Below are 21,726 nucleotides of genomic sequence, written 5' to 3'. Positions count from 1 at the left end.
TGTAGACGCACAAGTTTCCGTCAGCGCATTTTATGAAAAAGTTTCAAATTCTGTAAATCCAGGTATCACTTCAGTGATAACACCCACCTCCACAGCAGGGTACAAATGGTTGAGCCAAGGCATGCTGAGATATGCTCAATCTAATATCTTCTGTTTTTTTCTCAAAATAATCCAAGACGTCCTGAGCTACAAACAGAGAGTGACTCAACAGGTGCTGTCCATGGATAAGAAATGCTACTGTGTCAAACAAAAATTTTGAGTTGTGCTTGTTTTTTATTGATCAAATCATGAATAGTAGGCCAGCTTTGTAGTCAATAGTGCATGCTTATATTTTACGATAGCATCATGCCATGCAAGGTGGAACACCTCTAATTTGGAGCTACGCGATTTCTGTTCCAAACCTCTAGCCTTCTAGATCATAGATTACGTGGGGTCCCACAAGCTGACCATTGAACCAAGGTGACTGTGCTTTGGGAAGGCAAGGCCTTAATAGAGTGGTGTAATCTATCAAGTGTAGTTTTGAGTACTGAATTTAAAACTATCCACCAGACTGTCGACTGACTGAGCATTCTGCAAACTTAAGCTAAGAGATCAGGCAGTCTGGCTTTGAGTTCAGTTCTAGTTGAATGTTTTAATGCGTTGCTGCAGTAATAGGGCAAGCTTCTGCTCCACTAAACGCGGCAGCGAAAATGGAAACCTAATGAGTGATTGGTCAGAGACCACCGACACAAGGGGCAAGATGCTAATATTCGTGACAGCAAGACCATGTACAAGAACCAAATCCAGGGTATTCCAGTAATGTGCGTCGTGCCCTGAATGAATTGCGGGAATCCCAGTGCATCCCAATTTTCCATAAATGATTTACAAAGGGGATCAGAGGGCTTATTCATATGAATGTTAAAATCTCCTGTGATCAAAATGTTATCAGCACTAGTTGAAAAGTCAGAGATGAAACACACCAAATTTGTCTAAGAATTCATGAGTAGTATTTCTTCAGAGTATTTCTTTTGTTGCAAAAGTAGTGTCATATTGCGTATTGGCAATTGTTCAGTTTTTGCTGGGACATTTGGGAGGGCACAGAAGGTTGCCCACTACCAGCTTGTGTTGTATCCCAAAATGAGTATTTTTCCATCACCAAAAAATAGTAAATGAAACTTTATGATCAACATATTTGCATGTGCTTACTTGTATTATGGAGCATCATGGCTCCCATTGTGACTATGTAGGCATAGTGTGCCACTCTGAGGACAACTGCATCCAAACACAACAATCGAGGAAACTTGCCCAGCTGTGTGGCACCATTGAGGATTTTCGCCACCACGTGCTCTCCACCAAGACAGCAGAAATTTCCCAGCAACAGCGAGACTCGATCCGAGTGGCATCGGCTGACTGTGTTCACATGAGCACTCTGAAGAAAAAAAAAAACAGAACATGACATTTTTTGTTTTCCAAATATACTATGCATGTAAACTGATCAGCCTGTTCAGATGTCTGTCATTCAAAGTAGATTAAATGTGATACAATTTATGATTAAAATGTACTGTATGCATATTTTAGACATTAAAGTTCTCTCATTTAGCATATTCTTTTTTCTTGAATATTATTCCTAATACAATTTGACAACAGATTTAGAAGTAAAATTTTATTTTATTTAGAAGTATTTTTTTCCCATGCATATGGGTTTACAGCTTTTTAGATAAAGATTAGCAATCATTTACTTTGTATAACATGTGAAGAATTAGCAATCACAAGAAACTGACTGATAAATTAAATACATATATAGACTGCACAGAAAACTCTATTTTCAGTGATTTTAGAACAAGCTCCTGATCTAAGCTAGTCCAGAAAAGAAATTAACAATACTCATATATAAGACCTAAGAAAGTATCAGCTTACTATTAAAAGAATTAGGTTAATATTGAATATAGCTGGTGTGTACAGGTCCCATTGGGAATCGAAGAGGGGCGAGGGTGGTATTAGTCTACAACTAAATGTGCCAATGCTGTACCGCTGAAATCATTTTTCAGATACATACAAACACACCCCAGTCCAGGTCCAAATTTATCAAATGCAGGTGGAACTGTCTATTACCCAGGAATAATTATCATTTATAAGAAAAGGTGGTGGTGAACAAACCATTCTGTGTTTTGTAAATGGCTTATATCCTCCTCGACATCACCTTCGTTGTTGTTGTCATCCCGACACCCCCGCTTCATCCTCGCCTTCTATCGCGTACGGCTCAAACATATACGGTTGGAGCCCCTCATTATCTTCACCGTCGCTTCGTTCATCAGAAACCTCCTCATCTTCTTCAAAAAAATCGATATGTCACTTAAATCTTCGCTATAATTGCTCATTATATCTTCGCTGTCCATGTCTGCCATGTTAGTAAACATCCTCGCGTCAACACCTTTACTCGCATGACGTCATATCCGTTGCAGCGATAAAGTAGGTCAAGCTCGGAGGCGGTAAATACAAATTCTCATATGGGTGATGAAACGTCTAAATCCTTGTTCAAAGTAATTTTATGGTGAGAAAAAAAAAAAAAAAAAAACAGACAGCATGTGGAAAAAGCTTTTTTTTTATTCTTCAAGAATATGTAAAACGTCATGGCTTGACAGAGACCCTTTAACGTTACTTAAAAATGTATGGCCTCTGTTTTTTTTTAAAGATTTAAGTCATGAAAATAACTTTCTTTTGCACTAGTATAAATTTATTTATTGGCATTTAAATAGGGTATTCATAATAGGACATTGCCAATATGATCAAAATACGCATTGTCTGGAAAGTAGTAGTAGTTCCCTTGAAGGGAAAAAATTCAAACAAACAGATGGCCTTTAACTACGTTTGGTGGAGACCCATACAGTCTGATAGCAACCATAACAACCTCATAGATCACGTGGGGGCTTCACCTGATTTGTGTGGAGATGCTGGGAAGCACACGCCGACAGCCAACCAGAGTAGAGAGGCATGGTGACGTCTGCTGGCTGCTCATCTGAACAAAATAATCCAGCATGGTGGAAAATTCTGCGAAACAGCTTATTTCTGTATGAATCTTTTTTTCATATGTTTGTGAGAACTTTGTGAGAAATAAACACTTTCAAATAAACACTGCTTTTGAAACCAGATAACCCTCTGAAGTGATTTACAAGACATCTTACGGAAGTTAGCGTGCACTGGTGCCAATACAACACAAGTTATTTTCTGAAAAAAAATTGAAAAATGGTAATAAGTCTAAACTAGAGGGTTGCACTGTACCTGTTATGATTTACATATGCAAATTATGTTATGAAGTTCCAATATAAATGATAAAATGCACTAATTGTGGTACCATTCTGTTTTCAGGCCCGCCCCAGGAGAACATGGCAAACCCTAAAGAGAAAACTCCGATGTGTTTGGTGAATGAGTTAGCCCGTTTTAATAGGATCCAACCACAGTACAAGCTCCTCAGTGAGAGAGGCCCTGCACATGCTAAGGTGTGGAGATGTTACATGTGAAAGTTGTCTAATATTGTATAGAGAAGGCATTTCATTCAGAAAAAAATGTGTTATGTTGGTTTTATTTTTGAGTATATTTTGTAGTTTTTAATGGATACTTTCAAAGTTCTCTTAGTTCAGTGGTTTAACCCAGCTTAAGTCTTCAGATTCATGCATCAATAATAATGTTGTATAATGTGAATATATGAAGACCACATTACTTGAATTACACAGTTTCAGTGATAGAATGTTTATATATATAGAATGTTTGTATGCATTTCAACTTTTTGAATGCTTATCGAAGCTAAATATCAGAGTGTCACAGATCACAAAACCCACACTTCACACTGGATATATTTTTTTAAGCCATAGATCAGATAATTTTCAGTTCTGCCCCCCACCCCCAAATAACTAAATAAATAAAAATTAGAAATAACAGAAATACTACCTGCTTTCATTTAAAAAAAAAATAATTCAGTGAGCAATGAAAACAAGGGAATGTATTAAATTATATTAAAATAAAGACTTTTGTCAAAATTGTGAAAAGTTAAAAAAAAAAAAACAAATGGTGCAAAGCTAAGTTATTTTTTATAACTTCAAATTATTTTTTCTTTTTTTTTTAATGAGATGAGGATGTCTATATTGTTTGTTGAGAGGGTAACGATAACACATTTATTTATAACCCTTTCAGGATAAATACAAATACAATGAGGAAAACAAGTATTTCAACACCCTGCGATTTTGCAAGTTCTCTCACTTAGAAATCATGGAGGGGTCTGAAATTTTCATCTTAGGTGCATGTGAGAGACAGGAAATCACAATGTATGATTTTTTTTTTTTAAATAAATGTTACTGCTGCAAATAAGTATTTGATCCCCTACCAACCAACAAGAATTCTGGCTCTCACAGACCTGTTCATTTTTCTTTAAGAAGCCATCTTATTCTGCACTGTTTACCTGCATTAATTGCACCTGTTTGAACTTGTTACCTGTATAAAAGACACCTGTTCACACTCTCAATCAATCACACTCCAACCTGTCCACCATAGCCAAGACCAAGGAGCTGTCTAAGGACACCAGGGACAAACTGTAGACCTGCACAAGGCTGGGATGGACTACAGGACAACAGGCAAGCAGCTTGGTAGAAGACAAACTGTTATGATTATTTATTAGAAAGTGGAAGAAACACAAGATGACTGTCAATCTCCCTCGGTCTGGGATTCCTTGCAAGATCTCACTTTGTGGGTAAGGATGATTCTGAGAAAGCTCAGAAATACACAGGAGGACCTGGTCAATGACCTGAAGAGAGCTGGGACCACAGTCACAAAGATTAAATTAGTAACACATGATGCTGTCATGGTTTAAAATCCTGCAGGACAGCAAGGTCCCCCTGCTCAAGCCAGCACATGTCCAGGCCTATTTGAGGTTCACCAGTGACCATCTGGATGATCCAGAGGAGGCATGGGAGAAGGTCATGTGATCAGATGAGACCAGAATAGAGCTTTTTGGAATCAACTCCACTTACCATGTTTAGAGATGAGAACAACCCCAAGAAAACCATCCCAACCGTGAAGAATGGGAGTGGAAACATCATACTCTGGGTGTACTTTTTTGCAAAGGGGACAGGACTACTGCACCGTATTGAAGGGAGAATTGATGGGGTCATGTATTGCAAGATTTTGGCAAACAACTTGTGGCTGGGTCTTCCAGCATCACAATGACCCCAAACACACAGCCAGGGCAACTGAGGAGCCCCGTAAGAAGCATTTCAAGGTCCTAGAGTGGCCTGGCCAGTCTCCAGACCTGAACTCAATAGAAAATCTTTGGAGGGAGCTGAAACTCCAAACCTGAAAGATTTGGAGAAGATCTGTATGGAGGAGTGGACCAAAATCCCTGCTGCAGTGTGTGCAAACCTGGTGAAAAACTACAGGAAACGTTTGACCTCTGTAATTGCAAACAAAGGCTACTGTACCAAATATTAACACTGATTTTCACAGGTGTTGAAATACTTAATTGCAGCTGTAACATACAAATAAATTATTAAAAAATCGTACATTGTGATTTCCGGATTTTTTTTTTTTTTTTTTTTAGATTATGTCTCTCACAGTGGACATGCACCTAAGATGAAAATTTCAGACCCCTCCATGATTTATAAGTGGGAGAACTTGCAAAATTGCAGGGTGTTCAAATACTTATTTTCCTCATTGTACATTAATCCTACTTCTGATCTGAATTCATTCAGGTCAGTGGTCCGAACAAGCAGATGCTTGGAAAAAGTCAGAAATACTCCTTATTTTCTGGAACTATGGACTTTCAGCAAGTTTGGCTGTGCACGCATGTGGAGCGAGATGCTTTGTTCAGTGAGATGACAGACACAACTCAACTCCTTTCATTTTTGAGAAATTGTCACTATCTCAGCGACAAATATCTGAACATTTGTACAACAATCATTTCCACATAAATTTAGCATTATTTCATCATGAAAGGTGGCGGAAGCGATCAGAGCGCCGTGGCTAAACGAGCTGCTAGCTGATGTGTTCACTGCACGTCGGACATTTCAGAGCGTCACAGAATTTTGCAAAGTTTCTGCTTAAAACGTCCTCGTTTCTGCTTAAAACTGGCTTTAGAATGATTTAAGAGGTTTTACCTTTATCATCTGATGGTTTAATCACATTAATCCATTTGATCACTGTGGGTGAAGAGACTCTGTCTTAGACAAGTGGCAGAGCTCCGAAATGATGCATGCGCAGATGCAAAAGGCGGACTGATTTTTAGGGGCGGACCATTCGGTTTGCGACACAGGGTGGTGGCAGCACTGACTGACTAAGTCACGAGGTACTGTGGATGTGGGAGGCTCAATGTATGACAAAAGGAGCATGAACATGCCCCTGTCTTCAAGTGTGAACCAGCTCAGCTAACAGGCAATCTCAGTCCAGTTGTTTTAAATCATCTCATGTATCACATTGGTTTGCTTTGATATAAGCATTAAAAGTTATGAGCTGCTTATTTGCTCAGTAATCAGGAGTTAACAGATCAAGCTACTGATGGTTGTTAAAAGTGCTAAAGCAGTTATCAAATAACATTAAAGAAAGACAAGAGTTTCACTCAGTGCAAATATTGCAGCAGGGACGTCTTAAATGATCCATTAGGATGTTTCACCACACAACAACCCAATATTATGAGCAAGCAATGTTATGAGAGTTGGGCTTGGGTCAGCGCTGTCATACCACAAAGACAAAAACATTTTTGTACCAGTCTATAAAAATGTTTTATTGCTGCTCTAAAGTTGGAATTTATCATGGACTTTATTGGGGATCTTGCTTCCTTTTGGAGCCAGCCTTAAACAGCCAATCGAGGAACTGAAACTTATTGTCCTTCCTGGTGGTCTTCATTGGAGCCCTTTGAAGCTTGCCGCTTGTTTTTAACCAGGTTGCATTCATGACTGCACGATGTGCACGCGCACCTGCACGTTTAACCTCCACTTGCACTGTGATTTTACTGTGACTGCCTCAAAATTAACACAGTTATCACTTTAAAAACAGTTCACCATGACACAAAATCACCGTGGGGGGCGGTCCGTACAGACTACAGATCAGCTATGATCCGATACACTACTACTAAATATTGAAAATATGGAAAACATGCTATCGTTTTTCTGATGAACATCATATCCAGCCTGGATAAGTGGAAAATGAATGAATAACTACTGCAGAGTAATGTCTTTTTCTGTGGGTGGTACGCTTCCAGATCTTCACAGTGCAGCTGACTCTAGGGGAGCAGGTGTGGGGCAGAAGGCACCAGTATTAAGAAGGCACAACACTCCACAGCTTCCAAAGCACTGGCTGAGAGTGTCCTTCCCAGGCCAGCACCCCGCTCCCCCAAAGTGGACATCAACAGCAACCCAGGTACTGGAATCATAATGTGGCATCTCATATTCAAAGACTACCATGTCACTTCATAAAAACTCATATTTTAGCATTATGAAACAGTTTGATCTGATTCACATTGACTTTCACCTCTTTTTCATCACTGTTGATATAGGAGCATTGTTTTCCTACTGAAGTTTGGGGTGGGGGGGTTGACAGTTTCAGGTAAATGTTTGACAGACTAATGCATGTCTGTATTAGAGCTCCACTTTATATCAGTGCAATGTGAGCATATATGCAATAGTCACATCGCAGGGCATGTGATGTCAAGCAAGGCAATTTAAATCAAACTTCACCGAAATTACTGAATTTACAAGAGAAGTATGTCTAATATTACATACTTTACTTTGATTTAAAGGCTCTTGCATAAAAGGAATTCTTTTTTCTGATAGTAAGTGTCATTCTGATGCTGCACGTCAAGTTAACTGTAAATTGTCACAAACGTCTGGTGCTTGTGTGTGCCTTTCAGTATTAAATTTTAAATTTCCCCAATAACTTTTCCCCATCTAAGGAAAAATTAACCTCAAATATCTGATATTTTTTTTTTATTGCATTGTCTCTTAACATCATGTTCTGTGTTGATGAAATTTCCTGCTTGCACATCAGCAGCATTCCCACTCCTTGTGATAACTGGGTGCATGGCCATGCACCCACACTGCTCATGAAAATTTTGGGTACAGTGGATATCTTGGGGTATAGCAAAAAATGATATGAGTTGTACATTATCAATGTGGGTGCAGAAAAGGTGACGTTGATCATAAACTGGTAATTTGTTGAGAGTTCCTAGCAGTCGTTCAACTTTTATTTTATGTTTCCAACTTTTATTTTATGTGCAGTTGCATCTACCATACAAAAATCACCCCAATCATTGTAGAATAAGTCATTCTTTCCCAATAGAGCTATTCAAGTTATGTTGTAATTTCCTTTATTTTTCACATCTCTGTATATCTCAGACAAAAATATTGTCGCAATATCAGCTTTTTCCAATAGCATATGTCTGTATTATGTTTGTATATTCCAGTCTGTATTATGCTTATTAATTCGACATGGTCAAAAGGAACTCCTTCAAATTTCCACCAAGCAATACAAAAAATATGTGCATTTGTCTACTGAAAATTAGTTGGTTCTGCTTCAAATGCTCCAAATTTTTTCTTGACATGACAGCCTTGTGTGATTTCAGTCAGAAGTCAGACATTGCACTCCTACTCTCCAGGGATTCTGACATTGCAAATTCTGTATGTAGAATGTTCTTATGGGAGAGTGTACAAGCATTAGCTAACCTCTGTGGTCCGTCAGTGTGTGGTTTTCTACAGTGTTGGCAGTTGTAGGCTTTCCAAACCTTAGGGCATATCCACAGCTCACTGTAACCCTCTTAAATTTGCCCATGTACTTTTGTACTCTTAGGGTCATCTCCCTAATGTAGCAAGCATATTGACCTGAATGTCCTTTTTTGGCAGCTGATGATACCACAGTGCCCCCCCTCCTATTTCATAGAGTTCTACTTCTCACTGACCCAAATCATCTTCATTGACAAATTCCAAAAAAAAAAAAAGAGAAAGAAAGAAATGCAATGTATCAAAATAGGTTAAATACACATGCATGCTAAGATTCATAGATCTGGGATTGCTCTTTCACTAGTGCGTTGCCCGTGGAGATCCATGGGCCCTAGATAGGGTAGTGTTTATAAAATACGTAGCTGACATTTTTCAGGGGTAATAAATTAAGCAAAATTCCAATGAGTTGGAATGGCGTGTGAGTCCAGAATGTTTTTACCTCAACAATTTTTAGAAGAACTCAGAGGAACAATTTTTAGAGGAACTCAGCCCTTTTATTTCATGTTAATTATGTCATTTTTTTAATGTTAATTTACTGTCTTAAAGTATTTATAAATTTAGATTTGTTATCATATACACATTATTATTACCATTTTCTAATTTTTATCAGTGTGAGAGACGTAAGAATAACAAAATAAAATCAAATATTACGTAACTAAAAACATGAACCATGTACCACTGTAATTATACTTGTGCCAAAGAAAATTGTTTTTATGACTTAAATCTTAAAAACTGTGGCACTATACCTTGAAGCCTGACAGTAGACACTACAAGAACATCTGGATTGTTTCATTTCAACTACATTATGGTAGTGAACAGACGTAACAGTAAAAAACTCTAAATCACTGTCTAAATACTTGTGAAACTGACTGTTAAATTACAAAAACATATATTAACATATCACAATATTTTCCACAGTAAACACGAGACTTTTTCTATGAACGTTTCAGATGACCACTGTAAATTCACTGTTCATCACACATTTTGCTCACTGTTTTAATTTCAGTTTTCATAAATAATTCCAAAGAATTCTACAGCATATTCCTATTCGATTGCAATTTGTTTTTGAGGCTTGTTCTTAGTGGGTCTTTCTTTTCTTTTTCAAAGGGAACATCACTGAGTTTAGTGCATTTCATAGTTAGTTACATGAGGAAGTTTACTGGAATACTGGAGGAAAACAATTGCTTAGATTAGGTTGTAGAGAATTACATATAGAGAGCTAAGAATGATGAAAGATATTCATTTGCTGGTGAGCTCAACAGTAATTTCATACCAGAGAGATTTGAATCTGGGATGTCTGTATTCACATGTGCACATGATTTGTGTCATGGTGGTTCTAGCAATTCTTGGTTCTTATTTGTATTAATAGAGGGCTTCAGTATTTTCTTGTTTTTTTTCACCTGCAGGAATTGGTTTTGTGGACATGGCTCTTGAGCCACTGGATGATTTTAAATAATCCAGGTTCTGGACAAATCCACTGCAGACTTTCCATCAGTTTTAAATACACTCTTATGTTTTATCTTTGACCAGGTTCTTACCTGGAGCCTTGTGTCATTTGTTCTGCCCTTTATGGTGTTGTAATGGTGAAAGGTCTCCTCATCGGCTCCTTTAACTGTATTAAGAAAGCCCTCTGATGGGTTATACAACATCACTGGGAGATGGAGGATTAGAAGTGCATGAGTCATACAGAATCATACAGCTAGGATATTGCCCAGTATTTAGGTAGGCTACAGACATCCTCGTAGTTTTTATTGTGTTATTTGGGCGTATAATGTGCAGTCTGTATAAAAAGCATTTTCATTCCCTAATGTCACATAAAATTAAATTTGTATCCCTTTTATAGGCACAGTTAAACTACATGGTAATGTCTGAGTTTATGTTTCAATTTTTATTAGTCTGTCACAAGAAATGTTTATGTTGTTCTTCACAAGCCAAGTGTCAAATTATATACCAAATGTCTTTACACTGTTACAACTGCTGGCACTTAATTGCAAGTTTCCATTGCCCTGGTAGTAATTTATTTTCCTGGTCTCCTTCCCAACGTGTAGGCAGCATAACACCTACAGTGGAGCTGAATGGTCTTGCCATGAAGAGGGGGGAGCCAGCTATCTACAGACCTTTGGATCCAAAGCCCATGCCCAACTACAGAGCCAACTATAACTTCAGAGGGATTTTCAACCAAAGGTGAGCTCACAAAACTAGGTTTAACAGATTAAGTTCTTGATTTCTGTCCAGTTGCTGTGCTGGTCCCACTGAGCTGTTACTTCAGCAGCTCTTAAACACCTGTCACTACATCGCACATTGATTTAAATACGCATGGTATGTCTTGTTAGAAAAAGAACAAAGTGTTGGGCTTGAGTATGTGATTTGTTTTGCATAGCTGGTTGTATATTGTAAGTATTTGGACAGGGTCACATTTTTCGCAATTTTGCCACTGTACACCACCCCGATAGAGCTGAAATGAAACAGTCAACATGTAAACCTTCAGTAGTGTAGTGTTGTAGTGTAAACCTTCAGCATTAAAAATGAGCTTAAAAAATGGCTCAAAAACAATCAAACCTGCCAACATAGGTGAGATGTATTGTATATAATTTAATGTTTTGTATTTATTGTAATTGTTTTTGTTGTTGTGTGTCTGAGGACTACAGATGGAAAGTAGCTTTTAGCTAAATCTGGCATATTTACACTATTTCATGAAAATGTACACAGTGTTCATTAATGTGCACTGTCCTCATCAAATAAAGAAAAAAGAAAGAAAGAAAAAAATCAAACGGTTAAACAAAATATTGCATTAACAAGGCATTACTGCTATTTTTTAATACACAGTCTGTACATTTTCAGAAGTTGTAAATAACCGGACAATTGACTGACAAGCCTGATTCCTTGTTATTCCACAGCAAATAGTATGAAGTCTGGAGGTTGATTCCTAGTGTTGAATTTAAATTTAGTAGCTCTTCAATGATGAGGTTCATCACAAGGGAGTTCTGGGTGTTTTGTCTTCAGTAATTCCTTTTTGAATGAATATTGTAATTCATTGAGAAAAATTCTGATATCCATGCCACAAAAATGTCCATTTGCTATGTTGAAAAAAACAAAACAAAAGAAAAAAAAATATTGACATCTAAATTGTCCAAATTGTGGACACTTTTAAATCACACTCTAATAGAGTTTTAAGCAGTGATCCCTCCACTGTCAGTGTTGACATCCAATCTTCCTGTACTGCCAGAGATTATTTACCTTGTGACAAACAGTGTGGAAAGAGAAGTTCAACCTTTGAAGGCCAATATGTTCTCCACTGCATGTAGGTTTATCTTCAAACTTTTAAAGACGATACAAACTTTCTTCACCAGTAGGTTTAGGATGATATTTTGGAGTAACAACTCTCGCCTGTACCTGTCATTTTTTGGGTAATTTTATATGAACAGTGGACCTTCTTGTTGATTGCTATTCTCTTTATTATCTGGCACAAATGGGTCTTACACAGTCAGGTAAATACATGGTGTTTGGAAAGTGACATCAGTTTTTTTAATTTGCCTATGTACACCACCATAGTGGAGTTGAAAAGAAGCAGTCAAGATGTGATTGTATTGTGGCGTTTCAGCTTTCATTAAGTGGTTTAACAAAACATTGGATGAGGAATTAGATGAGATGAGATTTATTGTCATTGTCATTACACGAGTGCAACAACAAAAAATTATGTTTACACTCCAATTACTTCAGACAAAATACAGCAATTAATCCACAATTATTACTAGTTGAACATAATAATGGCACACATCAGAATTAAAGACAACACATATACATTTGACATTGTTTATGTGCATTAAACTTGAAGCAGTCCGTCATCCGAATTGAGGCAAAGTGGGTGAAGGATGCAGCAGGAGGGGCCCGCGCCGGCCAAAGGCTGCAGCTGTAAAAACCACACTGCCTTTGAGTCCCAAGCTGAATTACAGCCATTTCTCAATAGTCTTTCCATTTACAAACCCCTTCAAGTAATTGGACAATTGACAGACAAGCAGATTCATGGCCAGTTGTAGCATGTATGCTGCTTATTCTTTGTCAGATTACATAGATAAAAGGTTTGCAACCAGCAGATAGCGTAGCCCTGTACACTTCAGAATTTATTATGCTACTTCCATCAGCAGTCACATCATTGATAAACACCAGTGACCCAGTACTGTTAGCAGCATAAATGCCTATGTGACACAGATTTACCGTACAGTACCATGCTTTTTGTATGTATTAATGATTGATGTAAGTGAAGAATATTCAATGACTTGGAAATGTTCATGTGTGGATCCCCTGAATGGTCTCAAGAAAACAGGCTGGTTTTTATGAAGTGCGAAGTTGCACAACACTGGTTTTTGTTGAGGGTTGTCAGGGTGAGGGGTGCGCTAACTTAGTCAGGGTACACACACGGGTACATGACCAAAAACATTTGGGAACCACAGGTCTTGAGGGAAGATGGTAATTACAGCTGAGAAGTTGTAGTTTCAGGAGGTGATCGAACAAAGTCACTGTGCCATTCTGTCATTGATTTATGAATAGAAATATGATGAAAAGTAGATTGGACATGCCAGTGCGTCCATGTTGATCAGTTGTTGTCATTCAGTGGCACATTTTGCTGTTTTGTTTGAGATAAGCTTGACTGCTAGTATTTCATCACTGGAGAGATTAGATGATCTAAGATATGAGGAAAACCTCATTGCAGCAACATCATCTCATTCAGTCATATTACTTATTGCCTTTGAAAATGGAGGGATATTGTATAACAATGGGGGGGAAATTCTAAATGGTTAATGCAATATTTTTGTTGCACCTCCTTTAGTTAAAACTGAAAGTTTACACTACAAACAGTGTTTCATTTCAAGTCCATTGTGATAGTGTACAGAGACAAAATTTCAAATATTGTTTCACTGTGTATTTTGTTTTAAAAATATACAAGTTTTAAAAAATATCCTCTCAAGAGGAACCAAAATATTCTATTGTACTTTTTTTTACTTTGATTATGCTGAAATGTGAACTCAGTGTAAGTAGAAAGCCAGTGTGGAATTTTATAGGTTTCATTCTCTTTGAAGTAGAAAAGCAAGTTGAAATAAACTGCTTATTTTTGTGTTTTTGTTGCTGAGATACATGAGACTTGATCAGGTTCTTCTCAGCAGGCATTGTAATTCCCTCCAGATGGCAGTGTTTCTCTATTTTCAAACTATGTTTAGCAGTAATTCTCTAAGTAGTACTTTTTGAAGTGTAATTGAGCACCAATTTTGTAACAGGCAATTAAGGAATTAGTTTGTATGGGTGTTCATGTTGATAAATGTCTACAGTGTAATCTGTAGGATGTCTATGCTTTTTCTTTTATTAAGCAGAAAGCATAAACGCATGCATGTGTGTTTTTTTTGGATGTTGTTTGCAAAGTGCTTGACTCATTAATCCTCTAATGTTATGTTTTACTGCCACGTGTGTTATTGTTTTATAAATGTCGACACAATGCCAGAAAGCCTCGGTGATTCAGTTGGATGGTTTTGTGACTGAGTCTCGTCAGGACCCTGTCTAGCATCTGGCTCCCATCTTTTCCGATTTGAGCCATGCATGAACAAACAGGGGTGAAAGACAAATGTCTTTGGGCTAGAGAAGCAAATCTGTTTTCCAGGATCTACCAATGTAATATGTCACAGTGCTGAGTTACTAAAAGACAGGCATGGCCTGTTTTTTTCCTATGCCACTTTGTTCAGAAAAGAGGGGGAGATGAGTGAATGTGTGCGCCTGAAAAACAGGAGTATAGATTATCCCAAGGTCGCTTGGTCACTCTTTCTTTCAGAGTAGTGGAGCCCTGGATTAATGAAACTGAGACCTTCTGAATATGAATTGTCTTCAGCCGATGGCTGACTGTGTGGCAGAGTGACAGGCCATATCCACAATCTGTCACATTAATGATGCTGCAGGGAAAGGAAGGTTCCTATATGCCCATGTCCTTACCTATTATGATGAATAAGAGTGATCCAGAGTCATGTTGATGGAGAATCTTCCCATTAAAAGGGCAGCCTAGCTCTGATCCATCAGCACTCTAATCACCACCATGACCAGTATTGATTCATTAAGAAAGTGCCCTGATGAGAAAATATGGCAGTAATATAAAATGTGAATTTATCAGCGTCTTAATGAATCTTATTTATGGTGAAGGGCCTGTGCATAATTTCTTACAGAACAAAATTCCATGGTTAAATCGAGTGATTTATCGCTCATCGTTCTGGCATAGCAATACTTTTGTTTCTTCTTAAATACAGAATCTTTGAAGGTCTTTGTAAATCCTGCTTGTCTCGCTTGATTCAGTCGTTAGTGGTGTGCAGTGTTTATGATTGTTTTATGAGTGTACTTGAGTTGATGTAGAAAAGTAAACCAGAAAAAGGGAATGCAGCAATGGCATGGCATCACAACAGAGGCTCTGGGTCATACTGCCCCTATAAAAACTTTGAGAAATTGTTGTTCTCCGGAAGCCTTTGGTGCATTCCGAAGAAGTGTATTCTCTGTAGACATGAGACAGTTACAGTATCAATATAGGAGACATTTTTTGGTATCTTTGTAAAATTGTTAGTCAATACAACAAACAAGTTAAAATGATCCGTCAATGATATTTTGAATTGGAAATCCAGAACATGCTGAGGATGTATGGGAACACCTTATGGATTGATTCTGGAGTATGTTCCTTCTATGACTGATCTGACTTTGATCACTGACTCACCAATTATAGTTCATTTTCTGAGACTCTGCTCTTCACCATTTGGGTGTCTTCTGAGCCATCAGTCACTGACGACAGGACTGTTTGTATTGTTGCTTAGCTTAGCTTAATTCTTTGTGTGGCGTTTTATTTTGTGATTTTTTTTATATAGGCTTTTCCATCTGCATCAGACGCTCAAAGCGCTTTACAATTATGCCTCACATTCACCCCGATGTCAGGGTGCTGCCATACATGGGAGCAATAGGGGATTAAAGACCTTGCCCAAGCACCCTTAGTGATTTTCCAGTCAGGCGGGGATTTGAACCGAGGATCTTCTGGTCCCAAGCCCAACACCTTAACCACTAGACCATCACCTGCCCCAGGAGTAAGGTCAAACCTTACTCACATTGGGGTGACTTGTGTTGTCATCTGATCACATTGGGGTGACTTGTGTTGTCATCTGGTACCGTACAATAGGGCTACCACGACTATTCACAACTACGTCGACTATTGAAACTGTCGATAACTAATTTCGTAGTCGATGAGTCATTTGCTTTGAACCTTGAACCAATGAAGCAGTGCTTCGATCCGCTGCTTCGTTGATCTTTGCTTTGCTCCTCTTCAGAAGTGGCAACTCCGCTTCTTATCTCCTCTCAAAGCCATTAAAATATGTCAATCGTGAGTCACTTTTGTGCAGATTAAAGTGACTAACTGGGACTCCTGTCTAGTTGTGAGAAAGAAACGAAAATCATCCTCTGTTCCTTTGCTCCAAACGCTGCGCCACCGAGTCAAGTTAGAAAGAGAGAGTCTGCTCGGAATTAATAACTTCAAAGCGAATTGCTGTTTAAATCAAATGACACCTCTTTCCACACGTTGTAATACAAACAATAACCTGCAGTCAATCAAAATGTTTTATGTTTCCTTTTTTAAAATTAGATTTATTTTATATTTCTTTGATTTTAATAATTGCCTCATTTACTTTAGTATGGGCTGTTTTTAAGAAAATGGAAGTGTACTGTGATTTGAATTATAGTGTTTGTTCTTAGGAGATTAATCAGAGACTATATCTTTGTGTCAAAACTGTTATTTTTCTTGCTGTATGACCTACAGGTGTCATCAACATTTTCAGACATAATTTGTAAACCGTTTTGAATATTTAATAGGTATAAATGCAAAAACAAAGAATGAAAATAAGATGCTCAACTGAATAATTTCAATGAAAACCTTAAAATAATTTCTGTTGACCTCAAAACAAAGAGCACTGTAGTTTTTAAGTTAACACCAGTCGCTTGGAAAATGTATTCATGTTTCGTTGAGATGGTTTTTCCCTGATTCCATTACAGATTACACCTGTGTTTAGCTCTGCACTTGATACTTGCATGCCCAGTTTTTTACGGTTATATTTCAAGCCACTCAAGAAAATCTCTGGCATGTTTAGAAAATATTTATTGCTTTGTCATGTTTTAAAGACCTAGCTTTAAAAATGTCACTCAGCAGCAAGGTATAGGAAAGTGGAGCTGTGTGACCTGTACTTGGGGAAATACCCTGATGATAATTAACCACAAGGTCGGACAACAGGAAGTAGAACATTATTTTCCAGCCGCCAACATTCTTCAAAAACCCTGTTGTGATGCTGAGAAACTACTGAGCTGCTGTGAAGCAGTCTGTAGAAATTAATCAAAAATGATTCACAGGATTATCACAAAAGAGAACATATTTTGTTATCAGAAATCTATTTTCAAACTTCTCCTTGTGGACAGCCCCAGACACTTGTGGTATCAATGGAACACCTGATCCCAATGACTCATGTTGGACTTTCTCAGTGGCTCTCTCTGCTGCTCTTATCCCAGTGGGAGTGGGGGGTGTATCTGTATTCTGCATTCCCTCTGAGTTAGAATTTGGATAGGACTTTCCCCTGTTAGTGCAAGGCTGAGCGGTCTGCTACCCGTGTCCTCCCACCTTCATTTGACTATGAGTGTAATGTTTTGTCAGCTGGAAGAACAGTTGGCTCAATGACTGGGGGTGCTTTTGCTGTGTGACATTTCCTGCTGGGATTATGCTCTGTTACCAAGATGGCCATTACTAGTCTTGCTTTTTGTGTAAGAAATGGCACAATTGTGTCACCTATGCTACCGAAGAGTCAGTACACAAGCACGAAATGTGCTTATTATTGTTATCTGACTAATTTGGGGGGGGAGGGGATCCATGGCACAGAGGTGTGTCGGAAATTTGACTTGAAAATAAAACTTTATCAGTTGGGCTGCACAATTTGAAGAAAGTCATAGTGTGATTATTGTGGGAAATACTGTAATTGTGATGGTAAATGGATGGTCTTGTAATGCTGCAGTCAGGTCCATAAGTATTTGTGTTTGCCTTGCACAAACCACAGTAGAGTTTAAATGAAACAAGATGTACTTCTAGTATTGTCTTTATTTCTTGTTCAAGGGCTAATCACAAATATCACGTTATGGACATGCTGAAAATGTATCATTAGATAAAAAATTAATTTGGTTTCTGGGATCCCACGGGGCCCGAGAACCCGGCTCCTGGGGGCCTGTACCCCACAGACCCCTGCAAATTTTCCTTGTATTTCACAATTTTCATTTCACAGCCCTGAGAACCTTAGACCTTAACAATTTTTAGAAGAGGAACTCAACCCTTTTATTTCCTGTTAATTATGTAATTTTTAATGTTAAATTATGGTCTTAATGTATTTATAAATTGTTTAGGTTCTTGTTATCATATACACACTGTTATTATCATTATTATGCAGCCAGTCTGCTCTGTGTGAGCCTGATCCTGTCAGATTTCAAAAGCTAAACAGTGCAGCATCTAGTTAGTACTTGGAGGGGAGACCTCTTCAGAACACTAGCGGCTGTGTGTGTTTCTTCGGGTGAAACTGGAGTTGTGTCAGGAAGGGCATCTGGCGTAAAACTTGTGCCAAATACCAATGCAGATCTGCTGTATCCGTTGTGGCGACCCCGAACAATAACAGGAGCAGCCAAACGGACAACAACATATATTATTACTTCTATTTTGTCATTTGATTTTTAAATGAACCACTATGGAAATAAGTGTTTTCACTTTCTGTGTTATCCTTGTATTTTTAACATATTTACAATTCCAAAATGTAATTAGCAATGTTAGCTAGTATCTGTGGTTTCTCCCAAAATATTACTCCTATTGTTTCGTTTTGGTACCATTCATCCTTGACCCAAAATACGTAAGCATACCAAACGGCAAATGTCAGCTGTCCCCAGTTGCACGCAGGTAGAGCTTTTTTTCTACATTCTGCTGGAAGCAGGTGCTTTTAATTTTTACACACGCACAGACAGACAGTGGCGGAAGACATCAAAAGCAGTACTCTTTTCACTCATGGTAATGACAATATAACATGTAACTAAATTGACTAAACCAATAAAACACAAAAAACACAATAAGTCAATAACACACAGCACTGTTAAACAGAATAAATCAATAACACTAACAACACTGAAGAACTAACATGAACCACAAAATCAACATTTAAAGCCCCAAACTCCCATGGTCCATTGCAGCATAATGTCCATTGTTTACTGGTTAGCTAAAATGGCTAATTTCTCCAAAAATATTAGTTCTATCAACTTTATGTTTAGCAGCGTTCATCCTTGATCCAAAATACATAAGTAAAAGGGAAATGTCAGGTCTCCCCCGGTTTCTTGTGATCAAAGCCGCATGCATGCACACAGAGGCCACTTGGCTATTATAATAGATTGTTTATTCAGCAGTACAAATTTGTAAATAACCAATGATATGACTTGATGATATAAATACTTAGATTTTCTTTGAAATTCATAAACAGCATGGTAATCTGGGCTGTCTAAGGATTTGTGCACTGTAAAAGAGCCAACAAACACATCCACTGTGTTGTGTCCACTGATTTATGTCGAGTCCGTAACAGTCTCATAATGAGGACAGAACCTGGGTTAATTTCAGTATTAAAAATAACATACTTGTTTTCTGACTATGTTTCTACTTAGAATAAAATTCATATTGACACCTTAAGTTAATTTAGAAAAGTAAAGTGGGAGTCATAGTCGGCCTCTAGAGTCCGTTTTGGAATGTAACCGATCATATGAATTTCCAAATATCAAATATTCTCTGAAATCATGGTATTTGTCTAGACAGCACTTGCTGTGTAAGAGACTAGCTTGAATTATGATAATGGCTTCAGAATCTGTATGATCACTTGTTTCTGCTACATAGAGTCCGTAATGCCAGAAAATGCAAAAATGGTTATTATATGTAAAATTTTTATTTGATGAGGATACTTCATGAAATGTTTAGCCAATATCCTTAATTGACTGTATTTTACATTGGACATAAGTTGATATCACCCTCTTTGCAAAATGGCCTTTTAATTGTGGCTGACTCGTGTGTAATTGCATTCACTGCAGTTGATATCCATGGAAGAACCTAATGCCTGTTATGTTGCATTATAGTGAAAGGCGTAGGCTTCTCTAACCTCATGTAAGCTATCTATAGCTCGTAGTCCTACATACTGTACCTGTCTGGCCTCAAAGCAAATGTCATTGTCTTGTTCAGCCAGGATTCTTTTCTTTTTACGGGGAGCTTAGCAGCCGTAACATGAGCGAAGTTCCTTCAAATAAAGCCTCATTGTCTGTGTGCATTAACTGCCAGTGGATCAGAATATGAGATAGGCCTCAGGCTGCTCAGTGGGAATTCTCTTCTCCTGGCTTTACTCACTGAAATCTGCCAAGTTACTCTGAACACCATTAAAACCTAGTGCAAAGTTATGTACAGACATGTTTAAGCTGAACATTAAAGGCTTAAAAGAGAATGGTATACAGAATATTAATATGTGGCATTTTTAATTATATGTCAGGTTTTTACAGTAAGAGTCCAATGTGTGATTTGATTACTTTTAACACCCTGTAAAGCTTGCCATTGTCTGATTCCAGGAATAGAGCATGGCTCAAGTGAAAATACAGACCTCAGCACCCCTGGCTGGTCCTGGCCTCTCTGGAGTTTCTCCAGTGGCCATGTCCAGCCCAGGATCCATGAGTCTGCAGCCATCCGTCAATGGCACAGGCCCGGCCCCTGCACCCTGCTGCCCTGCTCCTTCAGTCGGATATGGGGACGCCCCTGTATCTTCATCACCACCAGGTAGGCTGCAGACATCTCAAGCATGTTACATTCTTCCAGCTTCTGTTTGTTGTTTTCTTTAGGAAAAGCGACAAAACCAATTTTCACATAATCTGGTGGTGTGATCGGGCATAGGCCAAGGAAAATGCAGAGCAGATTGAAATGAAGGGGTGTATTCAGCAGTTTAAAAAAATGTTACTGTACAGACAGTGTACCTACAAGACTGATAGTGATCTGGGCCCGTATTCACAAAGATTCTCAGAGTCCTCTCAGAGGGCTCGCAACTTAGCCTAAAGATTCCTTACAAGGAATCTCAGCCTAAGAGTGATCCAGGAAGTGCTTGAGAGCAACTTTGAGCAAGGAGTGGACAGAAACCTTTATCTTTGTGAGAAGGCAGGATTGACCCCGTTGCTAGGTATGACGCAGTCTTCTAAGAGCATGTGATTGGTGTCACAAAAAGGGGAAGACAAAAACAAATGCGCTCTACGCTCCTAGTTATGAATGGACAGTAAAAGCAACTGATCGTACAACCTGAACTCTATTAAGAAATGTGTAATCGTGAAAATAATTTAATGTCATGATGATGAAACTCAGCAAAATTAAATTAATTGATACATGCTTCAAAATGTTTGAACGTACCTCATTCACATACTAATTATTATATTGATGACCTTATTGTTATGTTTACTCTTCATGCTGGTAATTGAGCACAAGTGGCGAGTGTGAGACATGCTGGTACGTGCTGCAATCCAAAGCGAGAGCAGAGAGCGTCATCATGGTGTGACAGGCCCATAAGTTTAGAATTGCATATACCAATACCAACACCAATACCAATTACAAAAAAATAGAGGTGTTATTTGGATAACATTTTTTTTAAGGTTTAATGAAACTTTCACAAATAGTATTTAATGAATATATTTAATTAATACATATAATAAAGTATATACCCAAACACAGAAAAGATAAAGAAAATCTACAGCATTTAATTAAATAAGTGCAGGTTGGAGTTGTTCTGTATAAATTAGTCAGTAGGGAGAAGAATTGCTGATGATGGGAAGCCACCAGCCAGGAGGAGAAGAGGGAGGCCAAAGAGGAGGTTTATTGTAACAACTTCGTTAAGAGGTTGTTACA

General features: G+C 38.1%; 2 protein-coding genes across 4 annotated transcripts in view; both read left to right on the top strand.

Moving 5' to 3' along the window:
- LOC117510467 (double-stranded RNA-binding protein Staufen homolog) overlaps nucleotides 1-10,887 on the top strand; it is a 36,412-nt gene extending 25,525 nt beyond the window's left edge. The window contains exons 3-5 of one of the 2 annotated variants that reach the window (XR_004560732.1): nucleotides 3,346-3,476; nucleotides 7,223-7,380; nucleotides 10,784-10,887. Coding sequence is in view for 1 of the 2 variants with exons in the window: in XM_034170192.1 (XP_034026083.1) it covers nucleotides 3,346-3,476; nucleotides 7,223-7,282 (191 nt within the window). In the remaining variant the exon portion in view is untranslated. Of the gene's footprint in view, nucleotides 1-3,345; nucleotides 3,477-7,222; nucleotides 7,382-10,783 lie in introns of those variants that run through there. The other variant, XM_034170192.1, reaches the window with a different exon arrangement.
- Nucleotides 10,888-20,385: 9,498 nt separating this feature from the next.
- stau2 (staufen double-stranded RNA binding protein 2) overlaps nucleotides 20,386-21,726 on the top strand; it is a 316,665-nt gene continuing 315,324 nt past the window's right edge. For both annotated transcript variants that reach the window (XM_034170168.1, XM_034170176.1), the window contains exon 1: nucleotides 20,386-20,616. In XM_034170168.1, coding sequence (XP_034026059.1) covers nucleotides 20,421-20,616 — 196 coding nt within the window. In that variant the 5' untranslated portion in view covers nucleotides 20,386-20,420. The remainder of the gene's footprint in view (nucleotides 20,617-21,726) is intronic.

Source organism: Thalassophryne amazonica, chromosome 1, assembly GCF_902500255.1.
Source record: "Thalassophryne amazonica chromosome 1, fThaAma1.1, whole genome shotgun sequence".
Lineage (NCBI taxonomy): Eukaryota > Metazoa > Chordata > Actinopteri > Batrachoidiformes > Batrachoididae > Thalassophryne > Thalassophryne amazonica.
Note: the sequence above shows the minus strand (reverse complement) of the source record. Positions and strands in the feature narration are given on the sequence as shown.